This window comes from Trichosurus vulpecula, chromosome 1 (assembly GCF_011100635.1).
Source record: "Trichosurus vulpecula isolate mTriVul1 chromosome 1, mTriVul1.pri, whole genome shotgun sequence".
Taxonomy (NCBI): domain Eukaryota; kingdom Metazoa; phylum Chordata; class Mammalia; order Diprotodontia; family Phalangeridae; genus Trichosurus; species Trichosurus vulpecula.
The window spans coordinates 62834734-62858290 of record NC_050573.1 but is presented as its reverse complement, the minus strand read 5'-3'; the positions used below and the strand labels follow the sequence as shown (position 1 = coordinate 62858290).

Sequence of the window (23557 nt, the reverse complement as noted above, 5' to 3'; positions counted from 1 at the left end):
AAACAATGGAACTTGACAACCTAGTGTTTGATAAACTGGAAAATATAAATTATTAGGGAAGAACTCTAATAAAAGCTGCTGGGAAAGCTTGAAAGCAGTCTGGCAGAAATTAGTCTTAGAACAAAACCTTTTACCATATTTCACAATACATTCTAAATACATGACCTTAATATTAAAAATCACACTATTAAAAAAATAGAAGAGAAGCAGATCATATACCTTTCATAGACAAAAATAATGCAATTAGGATAACGGCAATGGGTTGAATGGAAAAAAAAATCTTTTTATCAAATTATCCAGGGTATAAGGGGTGTGTGTGTGTGTGTGTGTGTGTGTGTGTAAGTAAAGACAGAAAGCCATTCCCTAGCAGATTAGAAGTCATAGGATATGAACAGTTCTTGAATTGCAAACAACTACAAGCACATAAAAGAATGCTTCAAATTACTAATTGTAAGAGAAATGCAAATAAAAACAACCTTAAGGTTTCACTTAACACCATGAAAATTAGCAAAGATGGGAATACTGTGTTGGAGGGATTATGGGAAGATTGGCACACCAATGCATTTTTGATGGAACTATAAATCAGTACAGCTATTTTGGGTCACAGTTTGGAATTATGCAAATAAAGTAGCTAAAACAGGTGGGGAACCTGCAGCCTCGGTCCTTGGGTGCAGCGTTTTGACTGAGTCCAAATTTCACAGAACAAATCATTTTTTAAGAGGATTTGTTCTGTGAAGTTTGGGTTCAGTCAAAGGATCACACTTGAGGACCTAGAGGGCTACATGTAGCTTCAGGGCCGCAGGTTCCTCACCCCTGGACTAAAACATCTGTACCTTTTGGCTTAAGAAAGTCATTGGTAAAATCCTCATGTACTCCACAATATTTATAGCAGCACTTTTTTTTGATAGCAAGGAATTGGAAACAAAGTAAATGTCCATCGATTTGGAAATGGCTAAACAAGTAATGGTGTGTGAATATAATTGAATATTATGTGCTGTAATAAATGAAGAATGTGACAAATACAGAGAAGCATGGACAGATTTACATGAACAGATACCGAATGAAACAGTCAAGGAAATGCACAATGACTACAAGACTATAAACAAAACAGTCACACACACAAAAGTTAAAAGCAGATGTTGCAGAATTTTGAAGAACAAACTTAGCTTAAAAGAAGAGATATGAAAAGATACTTTCAATGGAAGTGTCTTCTCGGTAGAGATGCAGATTCCTTAATTGTATCTTGCATGTATTTTCAGACTTTTTCAGTGTACTGATCTGTTACACTGATATTTTTCCTCTTTTTCTCTTCTCTTTAAAAAAAATACTATTTGTTATATGGGATGGTTCTCTGGGAGGGAGAGAGAAGTGATACTGGAGAAAACTGTCATGATGTAAAAATACAAAATACATCAATAAGCATTTAAAAATAAACAGTCTACCTCCAAATAGAGGGGGTATGAATGAAATGAAATATTCTTAAAGGAAAACAAAAATGAAGTTAGTGACTAAAAAGTAATACCAGTTATAGTCTATACTTAGGTTTTACTTTCTGTGTGCCAGATTTTAGAAGGGGAAAGGACAAGTTTATCATCACATCAATATAGTGTTAATTTAACCGATTCTGCATTGATGTGTCACATTTTTGCTCAGGATAGTAAACAGCCAAGGTGGATCTTGAGCTCAGGTCCTCCTGGCTTCCAAGTATACCATTTTGCTGAGCTGCCCTGCCTCCACATCACACACTGTATGATCATTGGCATGGAGTTGGAGTCTTATTTTCAGACTTTGTATTTCACTGCGTAATAATCTTATGTTATGTCTCATACCTCCATTGCCTGCCATCATAAGATAGGAGTGGGGGAGGTGGGGATAAAGGGGAGAGGTCTTTTTGTCTTTCCCCCACTGTTTTGCACATAGTAGATGTTTAATATTGATAAGCATGAATAATACATCTACTTTAGATGGTAAGAGTCTGAAAGTAGGATAGTCATTTAAAAAACTTGGCCAGAAATGTGGCCCATTTTATTTCATTAACATTGCTGGTATAAGAGTCAACTATGTAGTATTGATTTCAGGTCTTAGTATTTAGAGCTGAAAGATTATTTAAAGCGTAAAGATTATTGAAGATGTATGGTACTGGGTATGTGATAGATACAGACCATATTTGTCCAAATATAGGCCAGCTCTAGAGAACTAGAAGATGTATCTGAAAGGAATTAGCAGTACAAAGTTATACACTGAAAAATGACAATTACAGGCTACACCCAAGTTTTACACAAGCCAAATATGTCAAGGAAATTACCAAGATATGTATGGGCTGATGCTGTGTAACTTAGCTGCTGATTCTGTCAGTAATAACTAGAACAGAGAGTTCTTAACCTAGGCCCCTGAAACTTTTCTTTTAATGTGTTGAGAACTATATTTTATCATAACTGGTTTCCTCTATAATCCTATGTATTTTATGCATTTAGATCCCATGCATTTTAAATGCATTTAAAAAACAACATTCTGAGGAGTTCATAGGTTTCACCAGACTTCCCAAGGGGTTCATTACTCCAAAAAGGTTAAGAACCCTTGAGCTAGATATAGGATCAAGCCTCCTATGTTCATTTACTAAAAACTTACTGAGCACCTGCTTTATTCACACAACATAAACCTCTTTGGGAAGGCTGTGACTATGTGGACTTACAGTATGCCTTTAACTTTTGAAGAAAATTTCCAGAACTCTTCGCCCAATTCAAGTCCTTCTTGGGAGTAAAAGAGCTTTCGTTTGCACCACCCATGAGTGATCGATCGGGGGATGGAATTGGTCGGGAAATTGACTACGCATCTTGCAAGCGCATAGGATCTAGTTACCGGGCTCTCCCCAAAACTTACCAACAGCCAAAATGCAGTGGCAGGACAGCCATATGCAAGGAGGTACTTGCCGCCCACGTGGCGATTTTTTGCTACTTCATTTTAAGGATGTTAACCGTGGCCTTTTTCAGAATTCTGGGGAACCAATGAAAGAGAGTGATTGTTGTGGCTTAGATGGGAAAGGTACAAGCTGTATGTAATGTTGGATTTTTCTCTTTTGTCATAGGTTTTAAATGATACCTGGGTGTCCTTTCCATCCTGGTCTGAAGACTCTACCTTTGTCAGTTCAAAAAAAACTCCCTATGAGGAGCAACTGCATCGCTGTGAGGATGAACGGTTTGAGGTGTGTTTTTTGTGCTATTTTTTTACCCCTTTTGTGTCATGGTGCTTTGATTACTCCTCCCTGGTATCCCGGGGCAATCAGATGACATTAGAGTATCTATTCTGCAGGTGAAGTGATTGATTCTTTCAGTGTCTTTGACAAGTAGTAGTACGTGATGTTTTAATTTAATTTCATCTAGATCTGTCTAGGGGTGGTCATCCTTTTGCTCACCTTCTGTCAGTTTCACCTGTACATTCCCCTTTCAGATCATCAAATCCCAGAGGGGAATGGGAACTGTAGAGATAATTTACTTCAGTTTTTACCGGAAATATGAATCCTTTCTGAAACATCTCCAGTGGTGATCATCTGTTCTCAGCTTCAGTACCTCCAGTAATGTAAAGCTCATTCCCTCATGAGGCAGCCTTTTTCATCAATAGTAATTTCTGATTGGCATAGTGGAGGGAACTATAGAGGCCATCTCATTTAACATTATCCAGCTTCCATCAGGAGATCCCCAGAGATGGTACACTTAGTATCTTCCAAGGCTATCCACTTTACTCTTAGGCAGCATACTTGTTAGCGAGCTTTTCCTCATATTAAAACAAAATCTCTCTCTGGTCCTGGCTCTGTTCTGGGGCCAAAGTGAACAAGCCTGATCCCTTTTCCATACAATAATTGTTCAGCTCTTTGAAGATCTAGTTACCATGTCTCCCTTCTGTTGCTGTAGCTTTTTCCAGGGTCAGTATCCTTAGTATATTCAACCAAATGACATAATTTATATTTTCCTTTTACTCTGATTCCCTTCCTCTGGACATAGCGTGTCAGGTTAGTTTCCCTCCAAAAATGTGCTACTCAGAGCTGAACATTATATTCCAAATGTACACAGGGCAGAGAGAAGAGTGGAGCCACCACCTTTATAGCCTGGGGCCACGTTGGCCTGTTGGGCTGCCCCCCTCCACCCCTGACTAACGGAGAGAGCAGAGCTTTCTGTGTGGTCTTGCATTTCTTTTCTGTCATTCTGAAAGACCCGTGGCCTACCTATCAGCCCACTAAATGCTATTTTGAGTACTCTCATAGAATCCAAAGACCAACAGACTGTGTGCTCTTTCAGGTGTGACCTTGAGGACTTCATGGATGTTGGGAGGCATGCAGTTTTGTCATTGAGAGTCTTTGCCAGGAAGGTGAATGTATTCTAGAGGGCTGCTTATGTGATTGTGGCAACATAGTGCAGCCTTTAGTGACAAGCTGTCCTGCTTCTCAGTATCATAAACCATATATCAAGAGTGGATGTGGTAGCTGAAATAAAATGATTCTAACGATTTGCTGTTTTGGGATATTTTTCTTGATATATGAGGATTAACTGAAGGAATGAGGAATATTTTGAGTGGAGAAGGGAAGACTTGGTATAGACATGCTTGCTGCCATATAATTAAAGGACTTGTCATGTGGTATAGTTATTGGACCTTTTTCTGTTGAGAGTAGAACTAGCATCAGTGAAGGTGAAGTTGCAAAGGCAAATGGTAGCTGACTGTAAATAAGGACCTCATAACAGTTGGTGATGATGAAATGGGCTGCTGTATGGTATGATGAGTTCCCTGTTACCCAGTGTTTTAGCAGCCTCAAACTCAGGAGGACTAGAGGACTTCTAAGGCCCTCTCCCTTTAAAAAAAAATTTTTTTTACAATATTATTATATTATTTTTACAAGAATATATTTATAAATATATAAATAAAATATATTTTATAAAAATAATTTTAAATAATATTATTATAATATTTTACATGTAAAAACAATTTTTAACATTCATTTTGAGTTCCAGATTTTCTTCCTCTCTTTCCTTCCCTCTCCCTGAGGTGGTAAGCAGTTTGATAGGGTATGCATGTACAGTCATGCAAAACATATTTCCATGTTAGTCATGTTGTGAAAGGAAACACAGGCCACAAAAAAACATGAAAAAAATAAAGCGAAAAATAGTATGCTTAGAATAGCTACCTAACTTTCTCCTTTCCAGTTTCTCCCCTCTTTCGTCCGTCTTCCAAATAGATGCCATGTTGATATTCCTTAAGTAAAGATCTGACCATTTCGTTTTCCTTATTAAGAAATCTTCACTGGCTCCATGTTTGCTGCCTTTAGGATAAAATATGAGATCTTTAACTTGGTTTTTAAAGTCCTGCACAACCAGGCTCCCACCTGCTTTTCCAGTCTTGTTTCTTATTACTTCCCTTCACACAGTCTTCATTCCAGTCAAACTGGCCTATTAGCTGTTTCCCGTTAATGAATCACAGAATTTGAGAGTTGGAAGGGATTTCATTCCCTCAACTTACCCTCACACGAAATGGGCTCACTAGGGGTCCTTTCGCCATCTTGGTTGCCCTCTGTATAGTCTTTGCCTTGTCAGTGTCCTCAAACTGTGCTACCTAGGACTGGTGCTAACAGTGCAGATAAGATATGATGTGAACCCAGCACGGCGGCACTGCCACCTCCCTGGAAGCTTAGCCTCTCTCAGTGCTCCCGAAGATCAAATGAGCTTCTTTGGCTGCTGCCAAACTCCATCCCTGGCCTCTGTGCTTTGGTACATGTGATGATTTGTGTCTGGAATGCTCTTCCTCCTCTCCTCCATCTTGTAGAATCTCAAGTTCCTTTCAGGCATTGCTCAGGTTTTTCCTCCTACCTGAGGCTTTTCCTGTTCCTTCACTTGTTAGCACTTTCTCCCTTTTGAAATTAATTTGCATTACCTTGTATTAATTTAGTTTTGTATATGTTGCATCCCCTTAGTAAAATATAGGCTCCTTAAAGGCAGGGAATATTTTTTCTTTGTCTGCCTTGGGCCATATACACAATTGTGGTTTAGTCATTTCTCAGTCACTCTTTGTGACCCCTTTTTGGGGTTTTCTTGTCAAAGATACTGGAATGTTTTGCCATTTCCTTCTCCAGCTCATTTGCAGATGAGGAAACTGGGGCAAACAGGGTGAAGTGACTTACTCAGAGTCACACGCCTAAGATGTGTCTCTGAGGTTGGATTTGAACTCAGATCTTCCTGACTTAAGGCTCAGTGCTCCATCCATTGCATATCTATCACCTTATACAGAGGGTAGGCACTTAATCAATATCCACTGAACTGAATTTATTTTAATAGTTAGATGTTGTCTTGGAGACCAACCTTGCCACCATCCGGGTTTTAGAGAGTGTTCAGAAAAAGCTCTCCAGAATGTCTGCAGAAGATCAGGAAAAATTCCGATTGGATGACTGCCTGGGAGGGACATCTGAAGTCATCCAGCGGCGAGCAATCTACCGAATTTATGGTGATAAAGCCCCAGAAATCATTGAAAGTCTGAAGAAGAATCCAGTGACTGCTGTTCCTGTAGTGCTCAAAAGGTATCGTCTGTTTTCACATTGCTGTGGGTTGGGGAGATGGGGAAACTGATCACTATGGCTTCCCAGTTTGGGGCAGAAGGAAAGATGTCATTTCTTTCACGCAAGCCATTTAACAGTGTTGTAAATTAATTCACACATTTGAGTTAAGATTTGCACCAGGTAGTTGGTGGAAATACTACAGTAATGTAATAAGTTTGAATAATGTGCCCTATTTTTTCTTGATAACTGAACATTCCTTGTGTCTCACAGGCTAAAAGCAAAAGAAGAAGAGTGGAGAGAAGCCCAACAGGGCTTCAATAAAATCTGGCGGGAGCAGTATGAGAAGGCTTATTTAAAATCTCTTGACCATCAGGCTGTTAATTTTAAGCAAAATGATACTAAAGCCCTTCGATCAAAAAGCTTGCTGAATGAAATTGAAAGTGTTTATGATGAGGTAAGATTTGCCCAGAGATAAGAGAAAACCAAATGCCTTTTTTTAGTAAATCGTAGGGTGTTAGAGCCAGAAGAGACTTTAGAACATGGTATGTCCAAGCTGGATTGAACTTTGGAACATAAATCTCAGGATATCAGAGGTGAGGGAAACCTTGGAACACAGAATGCTTGAACTGGAAGGGACCATAGCATTCCTTGGCCCTTGAAATGAAGACAAAAAGGCCCTAAAGTGAAGTGATTTGCCAGGGTCATAGCCTGTTAATGACAGAGCCTCAGACTTGAAGCGTCAGGCTGCTGATGCTTCATGTTGGCGCTCTTTCCAGTGTCCTCAGTGCTCCTGGTCTCAACCTGCACTGAAGATTTCGTGTTGTCTGCTTACTTTTGGCCTGCACAGCTATATGGCAGAGCCTTGAGAATTTTTTTTAATACCTAAGAAGTGAATCTTCTTTGAGCTTCTGATAATCACACAGACAGACTGAATAACCATTTGACAAAGATTCTTCAAGGTGGAGGTGTTTTCCTCTTTTAAACTAAAGAGATTGTAAGAGATTAATTTTTTAAAATATTTTCACATTAGTCATGTGGTATAGAAGAATTAGAACAAATGGGAATAACCATGAAGAAGAAAAACATAAAACAAAAAAAGAAAATAGTCTGCTTCGCTCTGCATTCCAACTCCATATTTCTTTTTCTGGATGTGGATGGCATTTTTTATCATGAGTCTTTTGGAATTATTTTAGGTCCTTGTGTTGCTGAGAAGAGCTAAGTCTATCAAAGTCAGTCATTGAATATTGTGGCTGTTACTGTGTGCAGTGTTCTCCTGGTTCTTCTTACTTCACTCAGCATAAGTTCATTTAGGTCTTTCTAAGTTTTTCTGAAGTCTGCCTATTTGTCATTTCTTATAGCACAATAGTATTCCATTACATTCATATACTACAGCTTGTTTAGCCATTCCCCAATTTATGGGCATCCCCTCAATTTCCATTTCTTGGCCACCACAAAAAAAGCTGCTATAAATATTTTTGTACATGTGGGTCCTTTCCCTGTTTTTATGACCTCTTTGGGATACAGCCCTAGAAATGGCATTGCTGTGTCAAAGTGTATGCACGTTTTTTTAGCCCTTTGGGCATAGTTTCAAATTGCTCTCCAGAATGGTTGGATCAGTTTACAACTCCACCAACAATGAATTAGTGTTCCAATTTTCCCACATCTTCTCCAGCATTTATCATTTTCCTGTTTTGTCATGTTAGCCAATCTGATAGGTGTGAGGTGGTACCTCAGAGTTGTTTTGATTTGCATTTTTCTAATCAGTAATGATTTAGACCATTTTTTCATTTTTAAGGAAGGTCATGTGAAGGTCAGTCTAACTAGGTTGGATTGGCCATTGCCAAGGTTATTGCAGTTTTGGCTACAACATTTCCTCAGGACTATCTACTAAATTACAGACAAGTTGGAGGCTCTCTTCTGGATGGGAGACCTTACACTGATAGCACTTAGTTAAGGAAGAATTTGAAGACATGACAGATGGTCACAGGAAGAGCAGGGCTGTTGCCAGCAGGTTGATGGCATTCTGCATAGCTAGAATTTAGAAACATATGGAAATATGATTCTAAGAAGTTATAAGTTCCCTAATTTTGAGTTTAATTATGATTTACTTTGACTGCTCTTTAAGCCAAATTGGGTGGATGTTTCATTAAGTGTGACGTGCATCAGAACTCTGACTTTAACTGTGTCTTACTTGGGCAGGACATGCTGTCCTATTGTGCTTTAGACAGGTACCTCCCAAGGCAGCTCGTTAGGGTGGAAAGAATACCAGACGTGCAGTCAGAACATCTGCCTGGATTCCTGGGACCTTAGGCACATCCCTTCATGTTTATGGGCCTCAGTCTCCTCCTTTGGAAGTGGGGATAAGAATGCTTGGATTGTCTTTTTCACAGGGTTATGTAGAAAGCACTATAGCAATTTTTAAAAATTTATTTAATTTATTTAATATATTTAGTGTTCAGCATCGATTTTCACAAGAGTTTGAATTATGAATTTTCTCCCCATTTCTACCCTCCCCGCACTCCAAGATGGCATATATTCTGGTTGCCCCGTTCCCCTGTCAGCCCTCCCTTCTGTCACCTCACTCCCCTCCCATCCCCTTTTTCCTTTCTTTCTTGTAGGGCAAGATAAATTTCTATGTCCCATTGCCTGTGTATCTTATTTCCTAGTTGCATGCAAAAACTTTTTTTTTTTGTTTTTGAACATCCGTTTTTACAACTTTGAGTTCCAAATTCTCTCCCTTCTTCCCTTCCCACCCACCCTCCCTAAGAAGGCAAGCAGTTCAACATAGGCCACATGCATATCATTATGTAAAACCCTTCCATAATACTCATGTTGTGAAAGACTAACTATATTTTGCTCCTTCCTAACCTACCCCCCTTTATTGAATTTTCTCCCTTGACCGTGTCCCTTTTCGAAAGTGTTTGTTTTTGATTACCTCCTCCCCCTATCTGCCCTCCCTTCTCTCATCCCCCCTTTTTTATTTTCTTCCTCCTCCTTTCCTGTGGGGTAAGATACCCAATTGAGTGTGTATGGTATTCCCTCCTCAGGTCAAATCTGATGAGAGCAAGATTCACTCATTCCCCCTCACCTGCCTTCTCTTCCCTTCCTACAGAGCTGCTTTTTCTTGCCACTTTTATGCGAGATAGTTTACCCCATTCTATCTCTCCATTTCTCCCTGTCTCAATATATACCTCTCTCATCCCTTAATTTGATTTTATTTTTTTTAGATATCATCCCTTCATATTCAACTCACCCTGTGCCCTCTGTCTATATATGTGTGTGTGTGTGTGTGTGTGTGTGTGTATACACACATATACATATATACATACACACACATATATATATATACATACACATACACACATATATAATATGCATGTTCCCTTCAGCTAACCTAATACTGAGGTCTCATGAATCATACACATCATCTTTCCATGTAGGAATATAAACAAAACAGTTCAACTTTAGTACGTCTCTTATGATTTCTTTTTCTTGTTTACCTTTTCATGCTTCTCTTGATTCTTATGTTTGAAAGTCAGATTTTCTATTCAGTTCTGGTCTTTTCACTGAGAAAGCTTGAAAGTCCTCTATTTTATTGAACCATATTTTGCCTTGGAGCATGATACTCAGTTTTGCTGGGTAGGTGATTCTTGGTTTTAATCCTAGCTCCATTGACCTCTGGAATATTGTATTCCAAGCCCTTCGATCCCTTAATGTAGAAGCTGAAGATCTTGGGTTATCTTGATTGAGTTTCCACAATACTCAAATTGTTTCTTTCTGGCTGCTTGCAGTATTTTCTCCTTGATCTGGGAGCTCTGGAATTTGGCGACAATATTCCTGGGAGAGTTCTTTTTGGGATCTATTTGAGGAGGTGATTGGTGGATTCTTTCAATTTCTATTTTGCCCTGTGGCTCTAGAATATCAGGGCAGTTCTCCTTGATAATTTCTTGAAAGATGGTATCTAGGCTCTTTTTTTGATCATGGCTTTCAGGTAGCCCAGTAATTTTTAAATGATCTCTCCTGGATCTATTTTCCAGGTCAGTGGTTTTTCCAATGAGATATTTGACGTTGTCTTCCACTTTTTCATTCCTTTGGTTCTGTTTTATAATATCTTGATTTCTCATCAAGTCACTAGCTTCCACTTGCTCCAATCTAATTTTTAAGGTAGTATTTTCTTCAGTGGTCTTTTGGCCCTCCTTTTCCATTTGGCTAATTCTGCCTTTCAAGGCATTCTTCTCCTCATAGGCTTTTTGGAGCTCTTTTGCCATTTGAGTTAGTCTGTTTTTTAAGGTGTTCTTTTCTTCAGTATTTTTTTCTGTGTTTTTTTGGGTCTCCTTTAGCAGGGTGGGGTTAGACTAAATCTTTGAAACGATTATCTCTCATCTATCTCTAAATTTGACTCATGTTTTCCTCTTCTAAATCAGAGACACTGTTCACAAAGGACCTAATTTTCTAGAGGGAAATTAGGGTTGTAGGACTCTTTGGTATCACTGATGACTTTTCCATTAAGTTCTTACATTGCTACTGTCAAAGCTGGGAGGACCCTCGGAACATGGAGAGTCAGAGCTGAGAAGGCCTTAGAGTACAGAATGTCAGCGCTAGAATGGGCCTTATTGAGTGTGAAACAGTCAAGCTCCAAGGAACCTTACAGATAGACTACTCCATCTCTTATTTTACAGATAGGTAAACTGATGTGGGGAGCTGGAGAAACTTGTCCAAGCTAATTGTTTTTATTTGCTAAACTGGGACTGGAACCCAGGCCTTCAGCTCTTGGACCATCATGTAGTCTCTTTTAAAAAAGCACACAACAAAACTTAACACTTTTCACGCTTTTCCCTACTTCTAATAATAATGCTGTTGTTTGGGAAAACACTGTGTTCTGTCTAATGACATTTTCCCCCTGTTGCAGCATCAGGAGCAACATTCGGAGGGCCGGAGTGCCCCGACTAATGAGCCCCACCTTATTTTTGTCTATGAAGACAAACAGATCCTGGAGGACGCAGCCTCACTCATTAGCTACTACGTGAAGAGGCAGCCAACAATTCAGAAGGAAGATCAGGGCACCATCCAGCAGATAGTCCACCACTTTGTGCCCAGCTTATTCTTTTCCCAGCTCTCAGATCTTGGCATTTCTGAAGAGTCAACAGATGAAGACCGAGAACACAGTCAGGGACAGAATTTGGACGCCACTGACCTCTGGAAAAAATCTGCATCTCTTCCACAGAGCAGCCCATTGGACGAAAAGGGTGGCTCGTGCGCTGCTGCTGCTGCGGCCCCTGAGCAGCCTGGGGCCCTGGACGATGTTTACAGCCTCTTCTTTGCCAACAACAACTGGTATTTTTTCCTGCGCCTTCACCAGACTCTGTGTTCAAGGCTCTTAAAGATTTACCGGCAGGCTCAGAAACAGCTCTTAGAATATCGGACTGAGAAGGAGAGAGAGAAACTCCTCTGTGAAGGGAGGAAGGAGAAATCCAATGACCCTGCCATGGAGCTGCGGCTGAAACAGCCAAGTAAGTACAATTCAGCCAGCCTGTCCAGCACTGACCTGTTAATGGCCCTCCAGAACCTCTCATTGGGGATCGCCCAGGGTGTTTTTATTGATGCTTGTGATGTTACCAGTCCTAGATCAGCACTGTGGGGGCACTGTGGCCAGAGTGGGCAAAGCTCAGTTTCTCAGCTTGTATCCTGCATACTCTGAAATAAGAGAAGCTTATTTTGCTTGCATATTTTTGGTCTCTTAAGAGCCATGGTGCAAAGCGCTGGGCTGTGGTTGCATGTGGTGTAAGAAAGGGACATTTGTCTGGGGCCCATAGCACATGGAATAATGACCTTTATACATAGCATTGTACAACCTGCAAAACTTTCCTTTACCCGATGAGGTAGGGAGGAAGCATCATTATTGCCATGTGATGGAGGGTATAAGAAGGCTCCAAGAAGGTCCTTAATTTGTGCAGATTCCCCCAGCAAGCTTGGGAGTGTGGGAGTCAGGACCCAATTAGAACTACACACCGACCACAGTGCCTCAGCCACATTGATGTTGGTTGTCCTTTTTATCTTTTTCCAAGGTCCCCAGTTGATACAAATGGCAGTTAGGTGAGATGCCTTGCTTTTGTTCTTTGTATAGACTCCCTACCAGACACTCCTCTGCTGCTGCTGCCTCTTTGTGGCAGGCATGGCCCTAACCTTGGCTTTGAAGGCTATGCCAGCTAGTTGCCACCGTTATCTTGGATGAGTCCCTAGCCAGCTGTGAAGGCCTTGAGTATGGCTTGGCAATGACCATGTGTAGATCTTTCATCTAGGGACCAGCCTAGTGAAATGCTGAGAGCCTTAGCCCCAGAGTCTTGGCTGCCAAGCAGTGACAATTTTTGGTCCTGGGAACATATAAAACCTTTCCTGTGGATATGGAGGAGTTGTTATCTGCATTTGGTGGAGGGAGTGATCTCACTAATGAAACCACTGGTTCTTAAGTATTGGGAATGTGACATTAAGGCATCTAGACATAGACACTCCAGAAATCATTTCATTGTGGTCAGTCTTAATAGTTGTCAGCTTTCTTAGGATAAGCATAGTAAGCATGTGACTCAGTGCCATCAGAGATAATCCCTCTCTGGTCCAGAACCGTTTGATGCAGATGTAAATTCCGAGGCTTCATGGATGCTTTTGTTAATCTTTTGGTGATGTTCTCTTCTCCTGTCTCTTAATTAGGTGAGGTGGAACTGGAAGAATATTACCCAGCATTTTTGGACATGGTAAGGAGTTTACTAGAGGGCAACATTGATCCCACGCAGTATGAGGACACCCTTCGGGAGATGTTTACCATTCATGCTTACATAGGCTTCACTATGGACAAGCTGGTACAGAACATCGTGCGGCAGGTAAGTGTTGAGGCTCGGCAGCTTTGTGGGGGTGTGTCCCAGTCTTTCCTGCATGTGCCTTGAGGCATGTGCCCCCCAGAGGCCTTTCTCAGGTCAGCTCAGCTCTCTGCCCTTCACCTGCTCAAGTTCTCCACCCTGCCAGGGTGGCCCTTTGGGGGCCTTTCTGGAGTTGTGGGCCACAAGTTCAAAGCAGCCTATGGGGACTAACCAGTAAAGTAGGAGTTAGGGAGACCAGAGCCCCAGCTTTGCTTCTTGACTTGAATGCTGTGAACTCAATTAAGTGACATTTCTTCTTTCTGTCCCATTTGACACTTTGAGCAAATAAGGTGTGATCCCAGAGGGAGGCTCCCCATGGACAAAGTGCTACAATACTGATACACACATGGGCTGTTCTTTGCTCTTTCTCTTTAATTTTGAAAAGAATCTCCTTACAGGAGTATGACACATGGGAATCAGTAGAGTAGGTATGTACTTAGTTGTCCTTGTTCTAACTCAACAGCTTCATCACCTGGTGAGTGATGACATTTGTCTAAAAGTGGTGGAACTCTATCTCAACGAGAAGAAACGAGGTGCAGCGGGTGGGAACTTGTCCTCCCGCTGCGTCCGGGCAGCCAAGGAGACGAGTTACCAGTGGAAGGCAGAGCGATGTATGGCCGATGAGAACTGCTTCAAGGTGAGGAACCAGTTTCAGAAAAGGCAGCAGTGGCCTTGGCGCCCTCAATTTATAGCTAAGGAAATTGAAGCCAAAGAGGATAAGTAATTTGCCTCACGGCCCAGAGTGAGTGGCAAGGGCAGGATCTGAACCCTGATCTCTAACACCAGAACTAGAATGTTCATCCGTGAGATGACACTCCTTCCTTAGGGAAGAAACTGGAAGTGCCAGGGATTGAACCTGGGCCCTGCACGTACAGAGGGCATGCTCTTCTGCCTTGCCTGCTACACTGTTCCTGGTAATTGGAGCAGGGCATTCAGTGATCCCTTGGCCACTTGAATATCCCTAGATTGCTGCCAAGAGAGGCCTGAGGAGGGGGACGCATGCAAGACTAGTGTGGGGCAATAGAGTGCTCAGGGCCTGGCTCTGCCACTTACAGGATGTGACTGTGGTCACTACAGTAGTTGTTGGGTTTTTTGGGGGGCTTCATTTTCTCTGTTTGTTAAATGGGGAAAATAATATGCTGTTCCTAGGGATATTTTGAAATATGTGTTTGAAGGCAGCTGGGTGGCAGAGGGGAGAGTGCTCTGGGCCTGGAGTCAGGAAGACCTGAGTTCAGATACAGCCTTAGACACTTACAAGCTTCCCAGCAGTTTGTAATTTGACATTTACAAATAAGTATGTGACTGGTAAAGTCACTTCACTTCTGTCAGCCTCAGTTTCCTCAACTGTAAAAAACAGGGACAATAATATCCCCTGTCTCCCAGGGTGGGCGTGAGGATCAAGTGAGATAACACACGCAGGGCTTTTATCATAGTACCTGACACCTGTATCACACGTGTGCACACGTATTCCCTTGCCTCCATTCCCTTCAAATGATTTATACGGTAGCAGCAACAGTGATTCAGTCAGTCATTCAGCAGACGTTTATCAGGGGCTTACTGTGTCCAAGGAGACTGAGATAAAACATGGCAAAGTCCCTGCCCTTCCACAGCTTGGGTTGTGCTAGGAGTCTCTTATACCCCCATATCAGTATGCTGTGCAGTAGGGTGTGATGAAGGTGAAGGAGAGCCCGAGGGAACTTTGAGCAGGTGAGGTGGCCAAGGGGGTTCTTTTAGCTGGCTGGATACTTTCTATTCAGAGCAGATCAGGAAAGACTCCATGGGAAAGAGTACCTGAGTGGGTCCTTGAGGGATTCTGAAAGGTCCACAGGTGGAGGAAGAACCTTGCAACCACTGGGGATGGCCAGCAGGAGTGTCCAGATGGCATGGTGTGCTTGGGGAACAGCTAGTTTACCTTGATTGTCTCTAAGGTAGGGCATGTGCAAAAAATGGTTTATCTGGGAATGACATATAAAAATGGAAGGACTTGAGACAGTTTATTTTAAAAGAGAGGAAGGTAGTTGTTGGTTCATGATTCTGGCTGTCCATCCTTGGACTCTGGACTCCTCGTGAAGTATTGTGCTGTGCATTGTTGAAGGCACGATGTTGGTGATGCCTGTGCCACTCGTGGTGTTGAGGGGCCTCTTGCTTTGGTATAGGTTGGACTAAATGACCTCTAAGCTCTCTTCCAACCTGGCATTTTATGTTTCCAAACACTTTTGTGCTTCAGATTCCTAACTAGTCTCAGAGTTTAGGAACCATGTTGGAAAAGTCTTCATTCTCATGGTGAGTCAGGAGTGTTGTGAGACTGTGTAGCTCCCTGGGTCGGCTTATGGGCAAAGTATTTTCTTGCTCACCATCCTTAGGAAGTAAGGTATGTTTGTATTACACTCTTCTAGGTGATGTTTCTTCAGCGGAAAGGGCAGGTGATAATGACCATTGAGTTGCTGGACACAGAAGAGGCCCAGACAGAAGATCCTGTGGAAGTCCAGGTAAAGGCCTCAGCCCTGTGGACTCCATCCAGGTCAGGTGAGGGCCATCTGGGGAAGGTGTGGCTGAGAGCCATGTGCAAGAAGCCACTACAAGAGAGGGCCTGACTGGACTGGCCAGAAGGCAGCCCCCTTGGTGTTCCAGTTAGCTCCTCACCTTGATGCCCAAGCAGGGCTATGCTCGCTCCATTAGATTGGCCTCAGGGTAAGAGTAGGAACCTGCTAAAGTTCAGCTGGCTCCAGTTCCTTCAAAGATCTTTAGAGGTTTGTGGGGACACCAGTCCGATGCCATTGCTTCTGCACTGGGACATTGTGCTTACTTTCAGCGGGAAAGGGTGATGAATGAAAGCCCAGGTCCTGAACTCACTGTTCTTTTTATATTCCCATCTCAGCAAATGTGAAATGACTTTAGGACGGCAGGGGGTTAAAGCTATAAGATTCAAAGTATCCTGTGTCGATCTGAATGTGGTCATTCTTTTTTTCTCACATCTGACTTTTATAAAGCATAGTCTATAATTAGTGGACACCTAAACCTGTTTTATTCTTGCTGAGAAATCTCATTTAAAAAAATACAGCCTATCTTCTGACCAACACAGTCTACATTTCATAAATGTGTGTCAGCCTAGTGGGCAGGCAGGGGAGTTTCAGGGCTTTCAGGTAGGGTTTGCCATATTAACAGGGTACTTGTGCCACAACACTGATTGGGGTAGCACTATGTAGATTATATCCGGCTTTACTTACACTCCATTTGTACTGGCTGCACCAATGGCCCCAACAAAGCCTGGGGATTTAGGCTTATCTTCCTTCCTTCACTTATCCGAAGAAAGACTGGTAAGCATTAGATTGCTGGGTGGGAGAGACTCCTCCCTCTTTAATGTGTCTGGCAAATTCACTGAGCCCTTTGAATCTTTTAAAAATTAATTATGAACTTAATCATAACAAACTGAATGTGGAGTAGATAGCCCAATAAAATCTGAAAATATATACTTTCTGCATCTTAATTGATATGAAAAAAATCACACTAGGCATTTAACAGAATAAAAACAGAAAAGATTTGTTTGCTTAGTATCCCCCTTACAAATTCTTGTTTGTAAAGCCCTGTTGCCTTTGTTTTTGGTTTTCATACGTCATTGTAGTCATTTTATATGTTGTTTTTATATTTTGCTGATCCTACTTTGCATCACTTGCCTTACATCTCTATTTCTTTTTATGGATTTTTGTGGCACCATTACATTAATATATCATGATTTATTCATCTATTCTCCCTTCGTGTTGGACAGAGTGGTTGTTTGCTTTTTGCTGGATGTTGTCACAAATGATATAGATTACAATGTGCACTTCAAATAAAGAAGATACATAATGTGGTTTAGTCTGGCTTTGTGATTAGTCATTAAAAGAGGAGAGGAAATGCATCTTGAGAGTCTCTCTTTTTGTTACAGCACTTAGCCAATTACATGGAGCAGTATGTGGGCACAGAGGGAGCACCAAATCCCCCAAACGATGGCTTCCTTCTGAAACCTGTTTTTCTGCAAAGGTGAGGACAGTCACCATTCACTTCTGGCCCATTCTTAATCACCCCGAGTTACCAGCTTGGCTGTTTCTTTGTGACTATGGGAAATGGGGAGGACTTTGAACTAGTTTTTCTTCTGGGAGTCACCTGCTTAGCTTATCTACTATGATGAAGCCATGGGATCTTAGTCCAGGACCACAAATTTTAATTGGAGTCCACAGTGTGATGGGGTACCTAAAAATGTTAAAGCAATTCCAGCATTAATGAAGAGAAGGAAAACATTCAGAACAAGGGAGATTGTAGCCCCCCTACTCTTTTCCCTGATCAGACTGCATATGGAGGCTGCATTGTGTTCCTTCTGGATATTGTGTCAGGATCAGCCTGGGCCAGCAATTAGGTAAGCACTAGCCCTGAGAGAGTTCAGTATCCTTTTTGGGTGAGAGTGGATAAGGTCTGCATCTGGAGTTGATCACATTTAAAAGTGCAGGCTATTTGAGACCAAGGTTTTTTCAAGGTGTAAAAAATTCAGAGGGCTGATGGAGGCAGGGAAAACACATTTAGGAGAGATTGAGGATAGTAGGTCAGTAGTGGATCAGTGTGGCAAGATTTATGGGATATGTTAATGGCATGAAACATTGTGTAACTCAACCCATCCTGCCAAAATTTCAGGTTTTTATAGTGACTCCTTGTCATCTCCCCCCATACTCCACACACACTTTTCTAGTTAGTGTGGTGTCAGTCTGGACCCATCATCCCCTCTCCACACTCATCTGGGTTAGTAAGGCGATAGGCTCAAACAGGAACGTTTTCAGAAATTGACAAGCTGGAATTTTTTCCCAGAGAAGGGCAACCAGGAAACAGGGGAGACTTGAAACTTTGTCTTGGCTTAAAGTACTAGAGATGTTTGTTTAACTTGAAGAAGAAAAGACTTCAGCAGGACACTTGATCATTGTCTCCAAATATCTGAAGCACTGTCATGTAAAGAGGGATTAGACTTCTTTAGTGTGGACCCAGAGGATAATGAGATCGAGGTTTATTTTGCCTTGATAGAGAACTCTTAAAAAAGAGTTATCTAACAAGAATGGTGTGCCTAGAAGTTACTGAGCTCCCGGTCACTGGAGCTCTTAAAACACTGGTGCTGTCATAGAGGGCATTTCTGCTGAGGAGAAGGCTTGGACTCTTTGACCCTGAGGTCTCCTACCTCTAGAATGCTGCTGTTCTGACAACTTTCATGGCTAGATTTTGGTGCTTCTTCAAGTAACCCCAAGGGACATAATGGTAGCACAGAATCTAGTAGAACTAAGAGGGTTGGGAAGACGCCTACATCTTGTCAGTTCTAAGAAACTTGATTGAATCTCATACAGGAAGGAAATATCAGAGGGAATTAACATGTGACTGTTCTCAGTAATCAGGCCAGAAGTTAGCAAGAGAGTAGCCATCCTCTGGGGGTGAATTACCTGAGTGTCAGCTCCCTTCCCTCTCTCTAGGTCCCAAGTCTACCTTTTATGGTTTCTCTCTTTATATCTGGATCCTCACTGGCTTGCTTGTTACCCTAGAAACCTCAAGAAGTTCCGCCAGTGGCAAAGCAAGCAGGTCCGAGCCCTCCGCAGCGAGGTGAAGAGTTCCTGGAAGAGACTTGTTGGTGTGGAGAGCGCCTGCAATGTTGACTGCCGCTTCAAGCTCACCACCCACAAGATGGTGTTCATCATGAATTCAGAGGACTACATGTACCGCCGAGGGACGCTCTGCCGGGCTCAGCAGGTGTGGTCATGCCCCAGGATTCCCCTGTCCCCTTCCTATGCCTCCCCTTTGGTCAAGAGCTCTCTCCCCCTTCCCTCTTCCTCCCCTGCAGGGCCTGCTTTTACTGATTGCAGGCTCTCTGTCCTTGTTTGTCCCCTCAGGTACAGCCAGTTGTCCTGTTGAAACACCACCAGCAGTTTGAAGAGTGGCACAGCCGCTGGCTGGAGGACAATGTCACCTCAGAGGCTGCAGAACTGGTACAGGACTGGTTGATGGGAGAAGAGGATGAAGACATGGTGCCATGTAAGACAACCTGTGAGACGGTGACCATCCACGGCCTCCCTGTGACTCGGTACCGGGTGCAGTACAGCCGCCGCCCTGCTTCTCCCTGACTGCTCTGGAAGGGAAGATGTCACCTACACTTGGACTCTTGAAAAGAGTGATGGGAATGCAATGTGTGTATTAATGATATTTATCATAATGGTATTTTACTCAAGATTGGTTATTATGTATTTTCATATGGAACATAATTGTCTCCTTGCAGTGTCACCCTATATTCTCACGACTGGATCTAAAACGGTCAGATCAGAGATTTCTCTGAGATTCAGTTCTTAAGTCTCAGATCCATCCAAAACTGACATGAGGAGACATTGTACAGCTTTGAAGCTGGTCTGACCCATTGGGTGCCAGAAAGAGGATAAGATTGGATCAGTGTCTCCTTCTGGTTGGGCCTGACTAGCTATATGGTATCCATGGGGACTTCCCTTGGCTGCTACTTTCCTTCTTCTAAACTACCTGTCAGGTTGTGTCCTGTGCCAAACCTGCATAGCATCCCCATTTAGGATCTCTGGCTGGACAAGCACCCATCCCCTGGTCACTCATGGGAAGGAACAAGACTTAGGTTGTCGATAAACACATTTACAGTTCTTACTTCAGTATTGGAGACACCAAATCTCAAGAAAATGTCTAAGAAAGGGCCTGTAATGGCTGAACCTTTGGAGACCTGGAACTTTATGGAACACGCACCTTGGAGATGGCCAAATTTGTTGATAGACTAAATGGTACTGGCCTTGCCAAGCGTTGATTAGAGACCCTCGGGGTCAGTGGATGAGAAACCCTTTCTGTGTAGAAGGACCTGCACTTGATCTATTTAGTGCCATCTTGGATGGATCCCCATTGTTTATTCCCCAGGGGATTGCAGTCACAGAAGTATTGCCCAGAAGAGACTCTGAAGTTTGGTTTGGCCCATTGGTTTTTACAAGGCTCCATCTGGCCACTGTCTGATCCCCAGAGGCATTCGATCACTTGGAAAGTGAGACAAGTGCCTTTCAGTTAAACTGATATCCTGCGGGATCAAGGATGAGCTACAGATGAAACTCTTGGAGCCCCATTTGTTACCATCTTGCAGGACCAAGTGGCAGATGCCTATATTGGCCCTGGAAGGTAAAGAGGCCAGGCCTCTTGACCAACATGCTGTCATTAAAAGCTAAGTTTAAAGCCCTTAGAAGGGAGGAAAGTCGGAATACAAGAGGCGTGGGACACCTGTCCCTCCTCCACAGTGTTGGGGAGGCTCTTCTGGGAATGCAGTTGTGTACATAAGCAAAGCTATAGAAATGTCTATTTATTATTTTGTGCTGTTATTTTATGGTTGTAACTTCTACAAAAATCAGGACAAGAATCCTCCCTGGAGGACGGATGCTGCATTTTTTCCTTCTATGTCCATTGGCCCTCACTCCAGGGCCGTGTGACAGTAGTCTGTGAGACGCAGCCACATCAGCTGAAGTCCCTGGTCTGGTCTGTCACCAGGCTTCTCCTCTCTGCTCTGAGAAGAATGCAGTGACAGAGAAGCAAGGCTGGTCCTTGTGCTTTGGCAGCAGGATTCAAATGCCTACCAGTGAAAGGATGGACTGGAGTCTAATTTCTCAGATGATGCCTACATCTTGGCAAGACCTGGGCTTGTCTGAGTCATGAACAGAAAATAATCAGCTGGTGCTGGTCGTGGAGGGGACCAGCACTTCTGTGTCAGTTCACAAATGCACCTCAGTCTTGTTCTTCAGTTCTCTGTGCCTCCTGTTGCAGAGACAACCAATTGTGCCAAACTTTATTAGGATTTTCAAATACAGATAAGTGTTGGTTAGAGATATTCTAGGTTGCAACTCTTGGCTTCAGATGCCTTTAATTCTAGGCCCCTAGTGCCATGGAGGCCGCTGCATCCACGCACACTGCCTAGTCTTCTGCCACTTCTTTGTAAGTAAACTTCATGTCTTTGGAGGCATCCTTCTTTTCTAAGAAACTTAATTTATAATCTGTACTCAAGATGTTCCCTAGGCCACTCAGTGGCCATCAGCCCTTCCAAGCACCTGCTTCCAGGTGCTTCTCTGAAAGTCATGGCCACCAGAAACAGAGAGGCCCAGGGAGTGAGCCCGAAGGCAGGCATGGTCCTCCTGTGGCCTCTGTACCCTCTCTCTGCTTGCATCTTTGCTTTGGGCCTTGTGCTTCCTTTCAGCTGTTTTGAATGTAGTTTCCTTTTATATTTATTTGCACATTAAAGTAAAAAATAAAACATGGATGAAAGGTCAGATGCTCTATCAGTTGTTTTCCGTAAGTAAATTTAGTGCCATGGAAGTGGTTTCTGTTGCTCCTGGTGCCTGGATCTGCTCAGGAGGTAGGGCTGAGGCAGTTGGTCCTCTTCAGCTGGAGCTGCCCAGGGTGATGGAGGCGTCAGCTGGGGGGTCGAGGAGGGGCTTGGGAGTCAGGAGACTTGTGCTCTTAATTCTAGCCCTTGTTTCTGTCTGGACCTCAGTCTTCTGCTCTGTCAGATTAATTGATTGGACAAAGTGATCGCTAGACTCCCTTGAGCTTTTGATATTCTGGGTTCTGGGTTCATTTCCCTCTGATGTTTCATGTTCCAAGGTCCTTTGAACTCCGACTTCCTGGACTTGTATTCTGTTTCCAAAGTTTCCTTCAAGCTCTAATATCCTATGTCCTGTGAACTGTATTTAGGGGAAAAATTAGGAGTCCTGCTGAATCAAGGACAGTCCGAATTTCAATCAGTGTTACCGAAGATGTACTACGATATTATTTTTTCAGTGATATCTTATTGATTGTACTGAATAGAACTGACAAATTTATATTATTTATTCTGTTTGTGACACCTGTTTTCAAAGGACTTAATGATACTTTTAATCACAACATCAATACAATCCATCAAATGCTTTGTAAATTTGATTTCTTCACATTTATTTTCAGGGCTACACATGTGGCTTAGGGATGTGGGTTGACCTTTTTAAGGTAAGATCAGGATATCAGGTGGGGCAAGAAGTAATAGATATAAACAACTCCCTCTTAGGTCTGAAGAGATTCATCGTAGCCTGGGAATCCCAAAGTCCCTCACATACCTTGCAGCCTTTTCTCAGTCTTAACTTGGGCATCTATGTCAGTTTGGACTCTGTTAGCCACCCTTTTCCCTTGATACCTTCTCTTTCTCCCCCCGTGACACTTTCTCCTGACTGCTACTTCTGAGGCTCCCTTGGCCTATCTCCTCCTCCTCTTATTTTTCTTAAAATTAGTACATCCCTCAGAGTTCTTCCTTTTTGCTTTTCTCTTTATACTCTGGCAGTCTCATTCATTGCCATGGCTTACTGGTGACTTCTGCACAGGTCACTTTTTCTTATTTCCAACAGTCCCACCAGGGTTATCCACCAGCACCTCAATCTCAGCATGTCTAGAGCTGTACTCATCTTCCCGTGTAAACCCATCTTCCTCTTTCCTGACTATTCTATTTCTCTTGTGGGAGCTCCACCTCCCCAGTTCATCCAAGCTCCAAATATAGCTCCATATGCAGTGATTTGCTGGGTCTTGCTTCTTCTCACTCTGCTTTTGTCTTGCACTTATCCAAGGCAAACCTAACCCTAGTTCTGACCCTCATAATATCTGGCCTGGACTACTGTAGTAGCCTAGTTACTTTGCTTACATCCTTCAGTCTCTCTGAAACTATCTTTAAATAGTTAAAAAAATTTTACTAAACCAACCTCTAAGTAAAGATCAAATAAAATAAGAATCACATGTAAAATTAAAAAGTATAGTTTGTTAAATTATACATATGTGTATATACACATACATATGTGTGTGTGTGTATATGTATGTTGCTTCTGTGTCCCCTTTTTTATCCATTTTCTGATCTGTGGACTTAAAATATCCTGTTGCTGTTATTTTTTTTCTCCTGAACATGATTTATCTTCCTAATGGGCAGACTGAATCATGTCTGTCCCTCTTCTATCACTATCAGTGGCTCTTCACACTATCACTGGTTCCCCACTACTTAAAAGTCTGCATCTCCACACACTGGCAGCTAGGCCCCTCGACAATCTAGTTC

The 23557-nt window shown here is 42.5% G+C and overlaps 1 protein-coding gene across 1 annotated transcript in view; it reads left to right on the top strand.

Annotated features, from left to right (window-relative positions):
• SIN3B (SIN3 transcription regulator family member B) overlaps positions 1-22731 on the top strand; it is a 65181-nt gene extending 42450 nt beyond the window's left edge. The window contains exons 9-19 of the mRNA XM_036736586.1: positions 2715-2922; positions 3086-3202; positions 6318-6556; positions 6806-6989; positions 11445-12045; positions 13241-13410; positions 13910-14083; positions 15843-15935; positions 17372-17466; positions 18999-19203; positions 19344-22731. Coding sequence (XP_036592481.1) covers positions 2715-2922; positions 3086-3202; positions 6318-6556; positions 6806-6989; positions 11445-12045; positions 13241-13410; positions 13910-14083; positions 15843-15935; positions 17372-17466; positions 18999-19203; positions 19344-19574 — 2317 coding nt within the window. The 3' untranslated portion in view covers positions 19575-22731. The remainder of the gene's footprint in view (positions 1-2714; positions 2923-3085; positions 3203-6317; positions 6557-6805; positions 6990-11444; positions 12046-13240; positions 13411-13909; positions 14084-15842; positions 15936-17371; positions 17467-18998; positions 19204-19343) is intronic.
• Positions 22732-23557: the final 826 nt, after the last annotated feature.